At 45.7% G+C, this 16,016-nt stretch overlaps 2 protein-coding genes across 7 annotated transcripts in view; one reads left to right on the plus strand and one right to left on the minus strand.

The window, feature by feature from the left end:
• FRMD5 (FERM domain containing 5) overlaps window positions 1-16,016 on the plus strand; it is a 127,819-nt gene that overhangs the window by 104,516 nt on the left and 7,287 nt on the right. For 2 of the 5 annotated variants that reach the window (XM_082198532.1, XM_082198534.1), the window contains exons 4-10: window positions 73-151; window positions 5,309-5,406; window positions 5,924-6,047; window positions 6,884-6,971; window positions 10,437-10,525; window positions 14,165-14,228; window positions 14,848-14,939. In XM_082198532.1, coding sequence (XP_082054658.1) covers window positions 73-151; window positions 5,309-5,406; window positions 5,924-6,047; window positions 6,884-6,971; window positions 10,437-10,525; window positions 14,165-14,228; window positions 14,848-14,939 — 634 coding nt within the window. Of the gene's footprint in view, window positions 1-72; window positions 152-5,308; window positions 5,407-5,923; window positions 6,048-6,883; window positions 6,972-10,436; window positions 10,526-13,485; window positions 13,547-14,164; window positions 14,229-14,847; window positions 14,940-16,016 lie in introns of those variants that run through there. The other 3 variants (XM_082198533.1, XM_082198535.1, XM_082198536.1) reach the window with 3 other exon arrangements.
• Window positions 1-16,016, minus strand: part of WDR76 (WD repeat domain 76) — a 63,627-nt gene that overhangs the window by 26,606 nt on the left and 21,005 nt on the right. The window contains exon 14 of one of the 2 annotated variants that reach the window (XM_082198515.1): window positions 7,362-7,588. In XM_082198515.1, the coding sequence (XP_082054641.1) occupies window positions 7,549-7,588 (40 nt within the window). In that variant the 3' untranslated portion in view covers window positions 7,362-7,548. Of the gene's footprint in view, window positions 1-7,361; window positions 7,589-10,538; window positions 12,022-16,016 lie in introns of those variants that run through there. The other variant, XM_082198517.1, reaches the window with a different exon arrangement.

Raw genomic sequence — 16,016 nt, forward strand, 5'->3', positions numbered from 1 at the left:
GTGGTGGTGGTGGGGAGGCTGTTGTTGATTCTCCAGCTGATATGCTAATCATGATGCTGTTCTCTCCTGCAGCACAGCCTCCGTTCACCATGTGCTTCCGGGTGAAGTTCTACCCTACCGACCCTGCGGCCCTGAAAGAGGAAATCACCAGGTAAAGCGTGTGTGTGTGTGTGTGCGCGCCTCCTGTCGGAACTTGCGTTCAGCTGAGCTACTCCGACGGTCGAGCCCTCCCTCCGACGGTGATTAACGACCTGAGCCTTTGATGAGGCTCCAGGCATGTTCCCTCATTACGCAGAGTATTCAAGCATCAGCGAAGGATGAGAAATAGGAGCTACTTTGCTAAGAGTTTTATTTCTAACTATGCAGACAGAAAAGAAATATACATCCTCTCTCTGTGAAAGCAGAGAGGCAACTGGAACAAAGGAACAGGAAACCAGTATTATCAACATCCGTCTCCCGTGAGACTTCCAACAGCCTGGAATCTCTGGAATGTAAACAGAGTCTTGTGACTCCAAGCACTGCACAGTGGCACAAAACAGAAATCCAACACCTCCCACATCATTGGGTCTGGCCACAAAAGGAGCTGATTGTGATGTGGAGGATCCTTGGGCATTTTGCAAAGGAGTAGCTTTGCCTCCCCACTCTAAAGACATAGAAAGTGTCTGCATATTGAGACATTGTGGAGACATTATAATCTGCCCTATACCCAGTCAGAACTTGGGTCCATCTAACTTAGTACTGTCGACCCTAGAAGCCCCTAGGGTTTTAGGCAGAGGACCTTCCCAGCCCTGCCTAAAGGGGCACCTTCTGCATACAAAGCAGGTGCTGTGCTGCTGAGCGACCAACTCTCCCATCCAAGGCACCTTTGTTTACTGCTGTTTGGTTCACCAAAAGCAGAGTCCCAGATTTTCCTGATGTTGCCATTTTGTAGAAAAAGAGCTTTGCGGAGCCTTGGAAGCAGATGATCCACTTAACCGTTTTCCTGAACGCAAAAAAAAATAATGTTATTTGACAGTCAGGACACTGTGATTTCTTTGCAGACTCCCATTGTGCCAAGTCAGCTTCTCTGATTGTAAGAGAAGAGCGATTTAGGTTCTTCTCAAACTGAGAAATTGTGTGTGGCGATGAGCTCTTGCTCATTTGTATAGCAGGAAACAAAAGTCGTGTTTGGGGTTGTAAAGCTGCACTCTGTTTCATAAATTGGAAGCCAAGTTTTCTTCGCTGCTCCTCTTATATCTCAGGTATTTTTAAAATCTAGAAGACTATTCTGAATTTTCCAAAAATGTAGGGCATAATGTTGTTTTTGATCAATCTTCACCAACACTTGCTCTCCTTTTTTTAAAAAAAAACCTGAATGCCACTTAATATTAATTTGCAAGATGTGATGTTCTGTCACTGTTTCTGGGGGCCCAGATGTCCTTCTTAAAAGATGACAGAAGAACGTTAAGAAGAATAGTCATGGTTTTGCTTGAAGGAGGGAAGCAGGATGCTCATGAATCAATAATGGCCACCTGTTCTCTATCTCGTTCTCCCCTCCCCGATTTCCCAGTGTTCTACTGGGCTGGGACAGCTTCACCTGGCCTCCCCTGACTCTTCCTCCAAAAAAAGCCTCTTGCAAGATTTAAACTCTCTGAGGTCTTGGTCCAGAATTAGAATGCCATACTTTGGAACAGGGAGTGACTTATTTTGGCAGTGCAAAATGTCCAGTACTGAATGCCTCAGGGTGAGGCTTTGGCCAGCTGCTCTGGCTCCCAAATTCGTGGTCCTCCAACAGGGATGGGTGGATTCTGTCCTTTCCAGTTTTTCTCAGTTTCTCATTTTTTTCTAGTATTGCCACATCAGTTTTTGAGATATATATTTTAAAGGGTAAATACGGATTAAAGCGGTGGCAGAGGAAATTATGGGCTTGCGTTTTTATGCATGTCGATGCTGCAAAAAACAACAACAGACTTTACACGAATGAGGAGCCCCCATTTCTCAGTAAACATCTGCCTGGAAGCTCCCTGAGAGTCCCCTGAGGCTGTCTAGTGGGACATGAGCATGCTCAGTCCTCATTCTAATCAGCGTTTCTGTAGGGCTGAAGCCAAAAAGGGTGTGGAGGGGGTGCTTGGAGCCTCACAGAGAACTGCTATTGAATTGCTACTCCTTTGTTTTCATTGATGACTGCACATACTGCACACTGAGCAAGTGCAAGGTTCTGTAAGTCATATACATGGAAAGTTCGTGGAAGTTTCTGGAAAGAAGGTCTTTTACCTGTGTGCATTGAGAAGGTGGCTTTTTGCAGATATGCTCACCATCATGATCAGAGGTGGAACATTGGCTTTTCTTCCTTTCCTCCCTTGCCAAAAATCAGAGCAGCAGGCAAAAGCCTATTTTGTTCTGAAGTGGGGCTTGGTTGGGGCAGCCTGCAGCCAGTGCAAGTGTAGAAAACATGGATTTTGGCCATTTCAGGTGGTCCGTAAACACATTATCAGATGGAAAGATGAGGCAGCCTGGGGAGTCTTGAACAGCGAAGTTGATGAGCTTAGCTTTTTCCTCCCCAAAACAGCTGCCAGGAAGATCTGAGTTATTGACAGTATGTCGGTGTCCACCTCTGGCTTGGGTCAGTTAATTTGGGAATCTAATCGGGATTGAAATTTGCTCACTACTAGTGACACAGGGAGTAAAGCATAACAAGACAACTCCACACTCAAGGTTATAACTGAAGCAAATCAATGTGTTTATTGTTGTACAATGCTCCAATTAAAAAAGTTTATTTCCTTTCCCAACTGAATATTTGGTTTCCTAGCCTCCACAGCCCATCTGCTGGTGAAACATAATTTCTAAATTCCATGGTTCATTTCTAATCTATGTTATTTTGTAGTTTACTGGGCACTTTGCAGATTTTATGGTAAATGCTTCTTTCAGCAACTGCTGCATTGTGCATCCATTAGGCCTGAATTTGAATGTGGAATGGCCAGTAGGAGGTATGGCCGGCATTATGTCCATGGTTGATATGCTAATCAGGACTGCTCAGAGGTCAGTGCCTTGACAGTCATCAAAGATAATAAGGCAAATTGAAATCCCATCCAGAAATGTATTTGGGGAGGCAATGGAAACCCAACCACTTCAGGTCATCAAAACAAATCCTTGCAATCCCAGAATTTGCAGAGGAGGAGGCTGAGTTGCTGCAGGTGGGGGCTGGAGCCAGTTGCTGCCCAGGCTCCCGGATAATCTGGCTTTACATATTTTCTGGCTGCCTGGCCCCCTCTCTTGGCATATCTCCCTCGTGCAGGTGAGGAATTAGATTACTTTCTCTGTCCCTGCAACCCAGCAATTTCTGCTTTTCATAGCCAGGAGATTTTAAATGGGGGCAAACCTAATTTTAGCTGGCATGTCTGTAAGCTAATTCATGTCGTCTCTCAAATCTTCTGGGTTGGAAAGTCAGAGAATGTAACAAATGAGAAAGTAGGAATCAAAATGGTTAACTGCCTGGCCGCTGGTGAGTCAGTTCATTTCAGCTGAAAAATAAGTCATTTCTTAATATCTCCAGTGAAAGTAAATCCAAGAGTTTCTTAATTCGGGTTTATTGAAGAAAGATGATCATTTCTGCTTGTATTTACTGGAATGCTTCAAATCAAAAGGGAAAATGGCACAACTGAGCACTGATTTCACTAGGGCAAAGCAAGGACCAGGGCAAAGTAGAACTTCTCATTTTAATAAGCAAATGAAATTAAAGTGCTTCTGAAAAGGTTGGACAGCAATCAGGTGCTCAGAGGAGGAACGGCTCTTTGGGGAAATGGATTTGAACACCCTAGGGGGCCCCCTTTGCTCCTGTCTTGACTAGTGTGGCTCAATATTCCATTGCAAAAGTGCAGGAATAGAACAGTGTGCATCCAACTGTGCACAGACCTATCCTGCCTCCCAGTTGTTGGAAGAACAGGAACCCAAAGAAAGATTCTTTCCAAAGGCAGGGTGGTCCAACACACAGCCCCTGAGGCCAATCTTGGTGGCTTTCCCGCTCCCCACCCTCTACCTCATCCAGGGCAACACAGCCAAGCTGGGGGAGACAGTAGTGAGTGTGTGTGCTGCCGCTGAAGGTGGGCTGATGCGGCTACTGTTCCTCCTCCTCCGCTGTTGCAGGAGCTCTGTGAAGCCACCAGGCTGTGCTCTTGAGCCCACTCAGAGTGTGGCTGCATCACCAGACTGACAGGTTCTGGAGCACTGGAGCTTCCTGGGATGCGGGCAGTACAGATAAGAAGCATGGTGTGTCTGTGTCTGTTTCAGTATGGAATACTTCGCTTTCTTTCTTGCAATACAGAGAGGTCTGAGCTTTGGGGTGCACCAATTGGTGGGGGAGAGAAAGGAGTTTTGGTGCCAAGAAGCATGGGGTAGGTCTGTGAACAAGCATTTTCAAACATGAACTTCATAAAGTCCAAAACTCTAAACAACTTAGCAACACAATTCACTCAAGATTTTCCTGTGGATGTCAACAACGAACCTCAAGGTGGACATTGATCAACATGTGAAGAATTCTCTAGTTCGCGCATCCCACTGATGTCTGCATTGTTAACAAAAATGCATGCACCTGTTTGCGTATTAAATCTGTTTAATAAATGTTTTAAATCTATTAGTTTTTGTATCTAATTAAATCTGTTGTTCTATTTAAATATATATGTTTAATTAAATACATTAATTGTGTGTATATAAATATAAAAAACTATATTGCAAACACTTTAATTTATGATATGGAAATTTAATTCAGTGTGTGGCTGTCGGGTTATCTGTCAAAGTGCTCTTGCAGCCCATTTGGTCTGGGAGGTTGGACTGCCCGGCTTTAATGCTTAGATTGGTGCAATCTATATGCAAATTGCTGAGGCACAGTGGGCAATACAGAGTTTTCTACAGATGCATAATGGCAGGTGATCTAACTACCCAAATTTCTCCCATGGCCACCAACCATGGATGGCTTTAAAAGATCAGATGAATTCATGGAGGGGGATATGGGTGTCATTGGCTTCAAGCCACAATAGCTATGCTCTGCCTTCCTGGTTGGAGACAGTGATGCTTCTGATTATCAGCTGCTGGAAACTGCAGGAGGGGAGAGGGCTGTTGCACCCAAGTCCTCATTGCAGTCTTCCCTTTGGGGGCATCTGGCTGGCCACTGTGAAAACCTTCCTTCTGTTCTTTATTTCTGCAAGTGGAACAAATGGGAGAGGCCTTGCTATGAAGCACTGCTCCTTGCAAGAACTGCGTAGCGGAAGCTACTCTAGGTTGGGTCTAATGAGAGGCGCCACTGACTCCCTGTTTGCTGTGGTTCTCTTGTCAGGTATCTCGTCTTCTTGCAGATCAAAAGAGATCTATATCACGGCCGCCTCCTGTGCAAGACATCAGACGCTGCTCTGTTAGCTGCCTACATCCTTCAAGGTAATGCCTTTTGGCAAGGTACATTTGCTTTCCATGATAAGTACTGATGGCATAATTTCATCTACAAGGGCAGCGTGCATAGGAATGCCATATGGCTGCTGTCTTGGGCTCCTGCTTCTGGGCTGCTCTGCCATCCGGGGCAGGGATTGGTGGAATCCTATACGTCCCATATGGATGGCTACTAGCCATGATGGATGTTATGTTCTGCCTCCACAGCTGGAAGCAGCAGTGCTTCTGAATACCAATTTCTGGAAGCCGCAGGGGGGGAGAGTGCTCTTGTAGTCGAATCCTGTTTGTGAGTTTCCCACAGGTATCTGGCTGGCCGCTGTGAGAACAGGATGCTGGATTAGATGGGTCAATGGCCTGATCCAGCCAGGCTCTTCTTGAGAGCACCAGCTTGGGGAAGGCTGTGGCATTTTGTGCTCTCTGACTTGACTTGCTCCATATACTGAAAGGGAACAGAGCAGCCCTTGCCTGGGCCTGTGGCTGAGTCCTCTCTCTCTCTCTTGTCCTTCAGCGGAGATTGGCGACTATGACCCTGGAAAGCACCCTGAGGGCTACAGCTCAAAGTTCCAGTTCTTTCCCAAGCATTCAGAAAAGCTGGAAAGGAAGATTGCAGAGATCCACAAGATTGAGCTCAGGTGACCTTCCAGCTCTGTGCTTAGTCCAGATCCTTACTTGGGGGCAGGGGGTGGGCACGCAATCCATTCTTAGGTCTGCAGTGAAAATCATGCGGACACAAATCTGCCCTGAGATGGGACGTGCCTGGGGGTGAGGGCATTAGGCAGGTGGGGTGGGGGGGTGAGTAGTGCCCATCCACTTAGGCTGCTCCTTCTGAGCTGTCCCTGCTCTGCTAGCCATCCAAGTCGGAAATCATTCATTTATTTATATATTAGGTTTATTAGTGCCATGTGTTGATGAAGTAAAAGCCATCAAACAATCCCAACATAATAAATGCAGCTGTTAATAACTAGAACAGGAAGACCTAAGTAAAGTTTTTATAAAAGAAAATTAGGCCAGTTTGCATAAGCATTTGCAGCAGCCCAGAGGGTCTTAGATGCAGTTGGCCTAGCAGGGCTCACTCTCCTAGCTGGGATTCCTCAGCTGACCCTTTGGGTCCTTTCCAACTCTACAATTCTGGGATGCTTCCAATGCACTGTGGATGGGCACCCCCACACTGGCAAAAGGGAAAGGCCACAGGCAGACGACAGAGGTCAGGCCAAGGCAGCAACCCAGATGGGTACCCTGGGACTTCCTAAGGGTTGCACCTTGTTCTTTAACAGCTGTGTGACAGGCAGAAATTCAACAGGCACCATATGGCTAAGATGTGAACTTTTCCTTTTCTCCTCATTTCATTTCAACGATTTGTATACTACTTCATTTGTATACTACTGTCTCTTTACCTATGAATGTAAACAGGGCATGTTTTGATTCAAGTTGATTGCCCCCATTTCTCTCTCCCCCCCCTCTCTTCCAGTGGTCAGACACCAGCTACTTCAGAGCTAAACTTTTTAAGGAAAGCTCAGACCCTGGAGACGTACGGAGTTGACCCACATCCGTGTAAGGTACAAAGCAGCAACCTCCCTGACACTTGCCAGTGCCTTAGGGAGATCTCTTGTAGGATTTCAGTCACTTCTACATGGAGCTGTTTTCTAGACGTTAACTGGCCTTGCAGGTCAGTAACGGAGGAAGTAGCTGCTTCAAACACATACCAGTTGGCCATGCAACCAGAGAGTAAAATAAACTACAATTTGGTGGCTGTATCCATCTTCCTTTGAAGGAAGTACTCTAGGCCCAGTACTAATGGAGACCAGCCCATGGACAGTTTGGAGACCATAGGAAGCTGCCTTAAGTAGAATCAGACCCTTTCTCCATCTCACTCAGTACCATCTATAGCGATTGACAGTAGCTCTCCAGGGTTTCAGGCAGGGGTCTTTCATTCTCTTCCACCTTACCTGGAGATGTTGTCAGGAACTGGACCTGGGATGTCCCACATACAAAGCAGATGTCCTTTCCCTCTAGCTTTGACTTGCAATGAGATGGTTTTGTAAAACTTCTATGCTTGGTGCTTGTTGCTTTTGGTCTTCGATCAAGCATTCAGGGCAGCCAGCAATAAAGTCTGATGTTACAATATCCCCCAATTCAAGCATTCCACAATTCAGCAAAGCGAGTTGCAATCAGCCTGAGGATAGAATATTAACAATGGCACAAAGACAGTCATAATTTGCATGGCTCTTCACTTTCACCTAACCAGTGTCATGCCTCCCTTTTCTGTTCCTACTGCTGCCCTCCTAGGGAGCCATCTTCATCTTTAGAAGAAACTACCAGTTCATTTAATTAGGCTGAGCAGGGCAAAGCACTAATTTATCCCCAGGGGGCTCTGGCAGGCCTCTCTGTTCAGATGGGGGTGGGTGGATGTGATGAACGCAAAGTGGGTGCCACAGGTTCTGCCACAATGGGGGGGGGAGGGCAGGGATGCCAAGAGCAGGTTGTGGGGTCCCCCCAGCAAGGGCAGACAGGCTAAAAATATTTACATAGAGTGTGAAATAAAAGTGTGGTCTCATTTTTTATGGTAATAATATGGTAATAGTCATGTCCGTTGAAAATACTAAGATCTTAATGACTATTATCAATAATAGAAGCACCCATACCATCGTTGCTGAGCTAACCAGACACTATGAACTTTAAACTTGTACATGCAGCGCAACACAATGAGCACCACACAACTTTTTTGTATTTGCACTTATGAAAACATACAAATATGACTGTGTTTAATAAGATGAGACTACGCTGTCGTACTGTCAAAGTGCAAATGTTCGTAGAGAGTCAGAAATGCTCAGGTCACAACAGAAGTTTGCAAAGGCGCTATTTAGAATTGTGCATGCATTGAACACGAAATATGTATTTTGTTAAGAATTGCACAAAACATATGCAAGATAGTTGGGGTCCCTTTTGGACTGTTGGGCCCCAGTAATTTGTACCAGTTTCTCTCCATACACACTCCCCTTGTCAGCCCTGGAGGAGGGGTCTGTGCTTGGTAGGCTGTGTGCTCCAATGCAGCAAGCCCAGAGAATTGCCACCAACTCCCCCCAACTTGCTCCTTGGCATGCTGGAAGCTGTGCACTGGTCTGAGTCTAGCATAATCCCCCCCCCCGCAAAACACACACACACACACACTATTTACGTGTCCGTGAAGGAATTCCCTTGCAAAAGACAGATGAGTCAACTTCAAGGGATCTAAATTTTCCATTCATTTTCATTTCTGTATTGGCCACAGGTCACTAGAAAGATGAGAAAATGAAGTACATTAAATGATTATTAATGGAACCATCTCTTTGCAGAGTGTTGCAATAGGCATGAGATAGGACAAACAGCCACTACCATGATCATAGGAAGATTTTGTGCCGTGAAATTCAGTAAAAGCTGCAAAAGCTGCTGGTTTAAAGAGGTACTTCTAGACACCTGTTTGCTAAGAAAAAAGCTAATGTTTTGAAGGTCTGGCCCATCTTCCTCACCTTGATAGCAAATGGTGTTAGAAATTTAGCTCTAATTCATAAATAAATTCAGCATTTGAAAAGGTAACGCATAAGAGCCTCAGTTTGTCCCATTGTAGGAAGATAATCAGGTGTCATGAAATAACTGGGTGCATCCTACTTCCAAAACAACTGCTAGAGTCAGATTACACTTTAGCCAACTAACAAGCCTGACAATACGAATTCTCACATCACAGTTGTTCCCCCCACCCCAAAGGTTTCTTTCTAGCCAGTCTTTTGATCTCACAACCCCTGTGGGTTCCTGGCCCTGGTCTGGAGCCAGAGGCGAGTGGATGGACCAAGTCTGAGGCTTTCTGTGCCAAGATCTAAAGAGCTGGACCAGGCTCCTCATCCTGATACTCGGACCAAGGAGGCTGGCTGTCAGGAGTAAAGAGCCTGCAGAGCCCTTATGGGCGCCTTCCTCTCAGCCTGAGGAATTGGGTACCTCCCACACTACCCTCCCACGCCTGCTCAGTCATGCAGGGAATGTGGCTAATGAGAGGCCACAGAGAAGTGCCCACCTCCAGGCCAGGGGGTTTGTCCTTTAACAATCTCCATCCTTCAAGCAAGTGGGTGAGCTGGAGGGAAAGCCCCAGTTCTTCTCTGACAAAGGCTGAGGTTGCTCCCAATAATGTCTCTATCCAGGGCCAGTCCTACCATGAGGCAAAGGGAGGCAGCTGCCTTGGGTGGCAAACGCTACAGGGATGTGTGCCACGTGGCACTCTGGTGTCCTGTTGCCAACATTGAAGGTCAACTGCCTGAGTGGTTGGCTTTCCTGCTTGGAATTGAGGAAGGTGCCATTTTGTCCTTGCCTCAGGTGGCAAAATCTCTTGGGCTGGCCCTGTGTGAATTCTCCAGCCTGCCTTAAGAGTTGTGCCTCATGGCTAGAGACATCAGAACAAAAAGGGACTTTCAAGATACAGAATCATAAAATTGCAGAGTTGAAAGGAACCCCGAGGGTCACCTGGTCCAACCCCATGCTTCAATGCAGGAAACACAGATAAAGAATTCCTGGCAGATAGCCATCCAACCTCTGTATGAAAACCTCCCGTGAGGTTCTAACTATTAAAAACAGAGCAATTAACTTGTCTCCAGGGTGGTCAAGAGGTTATTAGACTTTGGGGCAGGATCCTTGGCTGGCTGGGCTGGAGGGAGCAAAGAATATGACCTGATATACAGTAAATGATGTGAAGAAATGATGGATAAAGTTATTTTGGAAACCAGGAACACGATCCAAGGCACTGAGGCTGTTAAATCTTCTGAAAGGGCAGGTGAGGAATTTGCCACTCCTCCCCATGTTCAAGAGGAGAGACGTGGGATCTGCTTTCGTCCCTGATTCATTTCTCTGCTGCTGAAAAAGGAGATTTTCACAGCACAGGCCTCTTGTCAGCTCTTTCCTACACAACAGCTTCTTTTGCCAGTAGATGCGAGTGGAGGTTGTCCTACAAGCCTTACTGGCTCTGCGCTGTGTGACGAGAAGTTATCGCTCTCTTGCAGGATGTGTCTGGAAATGCTGCTTTTTTGGCCTTCACCCCATTTGGGTTTGTTGTCCTGCAAGGAAACAAGCGAGTCCACTTCATCAAATGGTGAGTTCTGCTCTGGAAACCCCAGTTCTACCATTCCTTTTTGGGTGGCAGTGGAAGCTTTCTCTGATATCACCCTATTGCCCCTCATTTACCCCCTTTGGTGCAGAACAGAGACCCGCTGACCAAGACAGGATCTGACCTTCTAGTTGGCTTGGTATCCCACTTTTGCTCTGCTCTGCCCCTTTTGTTCAGAGGCTGGAAGGCCTTCACAGCCAACTGGTGTGTTTTGACAGGGCGTTGCTTCTAATGTGGGGGTGCGAGCTTCAGGTTTTGAGCCTTCCTTGTTTCCTCTTCTAGTCAGATTTAACATTCATTCATTCTCCTGGAACCCATGACTAAATTCTACAGCTGGAACTGAGCTGGAACTCACACTCGCACACAAACTAATTGTTTGTCTAATTCTTGTCCTAGACAAGTACCATTTGCATTTCACTTAGTGGAGAGTGCAACTGGTGACTTTAAAAAAGGTGAATCAGGGCCAGAACTGCAGTCCCCAGAACATGTGTGGGAGGAGAGGCATGCTACTGCTTCTGCTCTACATGGACAACCCAGCTTCCACTGGGCACAAATACTTAGCAACCCAGCATGCAGCTGCTTCCCGCTAAACAATGCAATAGGTGTAGAGGGTAGGGAGCTGACTTAGCTGGGAGTTGGGGATGATACCTGAAATGCAAGGAAATAATTTCAGATATACCATATTGGCCTGAATAAAAGCCGCAACTGCAAATAAGCCACACCTTTAAAATTTGGGGGGGGGGGATACCCAAATATAAGCCACTTCCTTAAAATTCCACAGGCACTCACACCCACTAATGGCAAATGTTCCGTTTTACTGTATGTCTGTTTCGGCAGCAATATCATAAAAGCCAATTTTTGTAAGCTCGCGAATTTAAGCCGCACTTTAACTTTTCATGGTCAGAATTGGGGGGGGGGGGTGTAGCTTATATTCGGGCCAATATGGTAGCAGGTTTTGGTCCCACCTGCTTCTACTGGACGCCGTGTTCCTGATGGCCTCTCTCAAGTCATAATTATATTGGAAGACACTTGCCATGGATCCACCTGTTCCCCAAGGGTAGCAGTTGGGTCCCCTTGACCTTCTTGGGGATCATGTGGTTAAAAGCAAATGGGCAGTCAGCCGGATATGAGACAATGTGGCAAGTCATCCTTTTTATTGGGACAGCAGAGATGTAAAGGGTACTATTAATTTTACATATAACGTACAAGTATTTTGTTCTGAAAAATCTGGGGAATTTTCAGAAGTGCAGCTTTGAATTTGTGAAACTTCTATCAGTCTAGTGTTGAGTGGTCACCTGTGCAGTCCCACCTATCTCTGGGTTCCTCACCTGCCCTGTGTCATTCTCTAGGAACATCCCAAAGCTCTTTCCAGGGAGCTGGAGCACCAGGACTTTTTGACTTGTGCACTTATATCAAGGGAGGCAGGATTAGCACCTTCCCACCCATTTCCTTGCAAGGCATCCACTCTAAAGTCAGAGGACCTGTAGTAGGGAAGGAAGTTGGGTTGTGAGTGCACAGGTGACCACATTAAGTTTTTCAGTGACAGGTAAATAACCAGCTTGGTGCAGTTTCACACCTAGGCAACTAGCAATCTGATGTACCTGGAAGAGAATCCTGGTGTCCTCGTGCAATGAGGTTGTGGAGGGCTGTCTGCAACCCTGGAAGCTGTGTTTGGCCTTGAGCTACACACTGTCGCTCCAGACTTTATTATGGCTAGTGAAAATGGCTGCTAGGCATTTTGTTCCAGGAAAAGCTTTAGGCAAGCCATTAGCATGCAGCACTTGGGACATCTGCCCAATCTGTGTCCTATTAGCACCACATTATTGCTCTCAGAGCTAGCAGCAACACTTCATTTTTGGAAGTGAAAAGCCAAAATCTTGTCATTCTGCAAAACCCAAGCCTACTTGTTCTTTTTGCCTTAGGATCCCCCACCCTCCACCAGTTATCCTTCCCAGAATTTATCCCCTTGTTTAAAGATTGTGGGCATTGCATTTTAGCTGCTGGAGGGAATATGCTTTGGCAATCAGTGGACACAACCCAAGGAGCTGTGTCCCTTGCTTATTGAAAGCATATTATGTTTCTCTAAGAGAGTTCCTGGTAATTAGGGACCTAGTTGATGGGTACTAAGGCTCAGAGTTGTCCAGGTTTTTTGTTATCTCTGAAATTACCAGTGGCTATTTCCAAAGAAGTCATTTACTCACCAGGGTCAAATTTCTCTCCTTATAAAGGACCAAGACACCCTGAAAGCTGTCCTTGCCCCAAAGGTAGATAGCTGGGCAGGGCAATACATAGAAGGAGCAGCATTCCTGGGAGCAACTCAATAATGTGCAATACTGTTCATTTCCTTAAGATCTTTCCTTTGCGGTTATTTCTGTAGTTTTTTTAAATATGCAAAATGCTTCATCTGGAATTCCCAAGACAGATTGTTCACCTATTAGCTCTGATGTCTTTATGAACCAGTTTTCACCTGGGCCTTCCATCCTACTGTTGCCATGCAAAAAAATGGCCATGCAGTGATGCAAGATTCTTGTTCCTGCCCTCCTTCTCCTCCGATGAGATAGTTTTTCATCTACCTACGTAGTAAGAAAGCATGATCCATGGTGTTTTGTACAGAACACCCATAGCTAATCAGAGAATCCGTCCTCCAAAAAAGCCCCTGTGGGTTTTCCATGCTGGATAATCTCCCCTGAAATTCCCAGGGCATAAAAGAATGACATTCTCTCCCCCCCCCCGCCATGCCTATTGGGGGCTCCTCAGCTGTGTTTTGTCACATGGGGCACGAGTGCCTCTTTCCCCACCCCCAACCCCGCTGCTCAGGGCACAAGAAGCAGAGCTGTGATCTGGTCCATGCAATGTAGTTAGTGTCACTTCTTCTTCTTCTCTTGCTTTGTATTGTATCCCGTTGTTGATGTACCCCAGTATCCTGTTTGCCTTTTTTACTGCAGCCACACACTGGGCTGATGGCTTCAAGGATTTTTCTACAATAACCCCTAAACCCCTTTCCTGGTCAGTACGCTGCATGACTGTTCCATGTAATCTGTACTCTCAATATTTGGTTTGTTGCCCCAAAATGTATTATTTTGTACATCTGTCTGCATTGAACTGCATTGTCCATGTTTATTGGCACAGTCACCTAAAAGCCCCTCCAGACCCTGCTCCAGACCTGGTCGCATTGTTGCTCATCCTTTTGCTGTATCTCAGATTTTGGCCTCATCAGCTAAGTGTGGTTATCTTACATTTGGTATTCTCATCCAGATATGCACCCGTTTTAATAAAGCAAAAGTTTGCAAGGTGGCTCCTGGACACCCCCCACTTAAGACTCACCTTTTTGCGCTGAGATTCCTCTCTCACCTCAGCCACTGTTTTTGAGCCAGGAGTCCTCTTCTCTAACCACGTTACACTTTGGATGAACTGCAAATGTTGGACTTGAAACTCCTGCAACTGCTGCCCTCTAAAACATTTTGTTTCTTGACTTTGCGTTTCATGCAAACAATTTGGTTTTCAATTTCTGCATCTTGCCGGAATCTATTCCACGCTGTGTGTGGGCTCTGTATTCGTAATGCTGTGCGATGGGAGGCGGGCTGCGTCCTCTGGTTTACACAAGTGCCTTTTTTGTGCTTGTAGGAACGAAGTGACAAAAATGAAATTTGAAGGCAAGACGTTCTATTTATATGTAAGTCAGAAAGAGGTGAGTACCTTCTTCAGCCGCTGTAACTGTGTAGGTATAGTTTTTGCCTCTGTTCCAAGAGAAATGCAATGTTTAGGATTCCTGACTGTTTCTGGCCACACTCCATCCTGAAGCACCACATATATTGAGAGGCACGGCTAAGTTTAAGGATGCTCAATCTAATACTTACTGGCCTTATAATAACTTCTGTTAGGTATCCTTAAGGGTCACGTGCATTTGCATATTGCCAGGAGGAATTCGAATCCTGCCATCATTTCTGACAGTGGAAACAAACAACCAGAGCTGCCTGTGCAAGACTCCTCACAAATAGCATTACAATCTCATCCACTGTTTACGCGGCCCAAGTAAAAATCGCACCACCACTTGTAGTATGCCATCGCCATCTTATGCTGAGCAGTTTCCAGGTTTTGCAGAGTGTGTGATGCTGCTTATAGAGCCACATATATTTATTTATGGAAAGCAAACCCACAGCTCCTTCAGGGAAATTGCTTTCCCATCCTTCTTCCGTTCAAATAGCATTTGGGGCATTTGCATTTAAAGCTAGCTCACTGAGCATGCTGTCTGTGAACCAAGCTTGTGAATTAACCTTACGGGTTTTTCCCCCCTGGGCTTTCTATAGGAAAAGAAAATTGTTCTGACATATTTTGCTCCAACTCCTGAAGCCTGCAAGCACCTCTGGAAATGTGGGATTGAAAATCAAGCCTTTTATAAGTAAGCATGAAATAAATTTCCCCAGGATTAATTTTGTCCGTGGGGCAGTTGTGATCATTCCTAGCAGCCGCTGACAGTGTCCAGTGTGGATGTGGAAACATGCCTGGGCAAACTGTGTGTATGAGGGGGGGGGGCTGCTCTGAATGTGGATTGCCCCCCTCCTTTCTGCAAAAAAAAACAACAAAGCTACTTGCAGGAAGGGATCGGGCCTGCTTTCCTGCCAGCTTCCTTTTCACTTCTGCCTAGGCCACCCCAATTTTAGCTGCAGTTTGGATCTAGGACAAGGTGTAGGCTGACTGGGTGTTGCAAGAATATCTTGGCCCCAGAAAGTTTCTGACCAGCAACTGAACAGCCAGCTTGAGAAGTAACTAAGGAACAATGGGCCAGAAACATGGACTATTTGTGAAGAGGCGTTTCATCTCTAGTAGCCCCCAAACAGAATCCTTTGTTCTCTCCCTCTAATTTGGTGTTTTGCTTATATTTTTATTTTTTCATAAATCAATTAAATCCATATTGTCAGTTAGTTCAAAGAAAGTTTTTGGTAGTCTTCCATCTTTAGTCAAATTCTGGTTCTGTGACTTATCCATAAAGGTAGAGACAACCCCATTCATGTCTCCCATCATAATTAATTTGGTGTTTTGCTTATAAAATAGAAGGTTGCTTTCTCTAGTGTGCTTCCTTGTAGTCGGTGGGCTGCAAGAAAATGTGTGCTGCTTTGTTCTGTTTGGGTAAGCTGCAATCAGGCCGTCTCATTTCTCATTATATTAACATGAAGCACAGCTGCCATTTTGCTTCACAAATCTTTTTGCTTCTTTTCCAGATGAATAGAAGCACTGGTACATTGTCTTCTGCTTATGCATCCCCAGAAACCAGATGATGGATGCAATTAAGACCGCTCTGTTCTATCCTTGATCCCCTCTATACAGAACCAGTGCCTTACCCAAAGCACCCCTCCTAAAGATTCTAGGCTAGGGGCTCTTCCAGACAACCTGTTTGTTGAGTTAAAATGTGTGTGGAAGTTTATACAACACCCACTGTGAGCATTCACTCTCTGTTTGCGTGGAGGTTGTATGATGC

The sequence above is a fragment of the Podarcis vaucheri genome (genome assembly GCF_965113315.1).
Source record: "Podarcis vaucheri genome assembly, chromosome: 14".
Taxonomy (NCBI): domain Eukaryota; kingdom Metazoa; phylum Chordata; class Lepidosauria; order Squamata; family Lacertidae; genus Podarcis; species Podarcis vaucheri.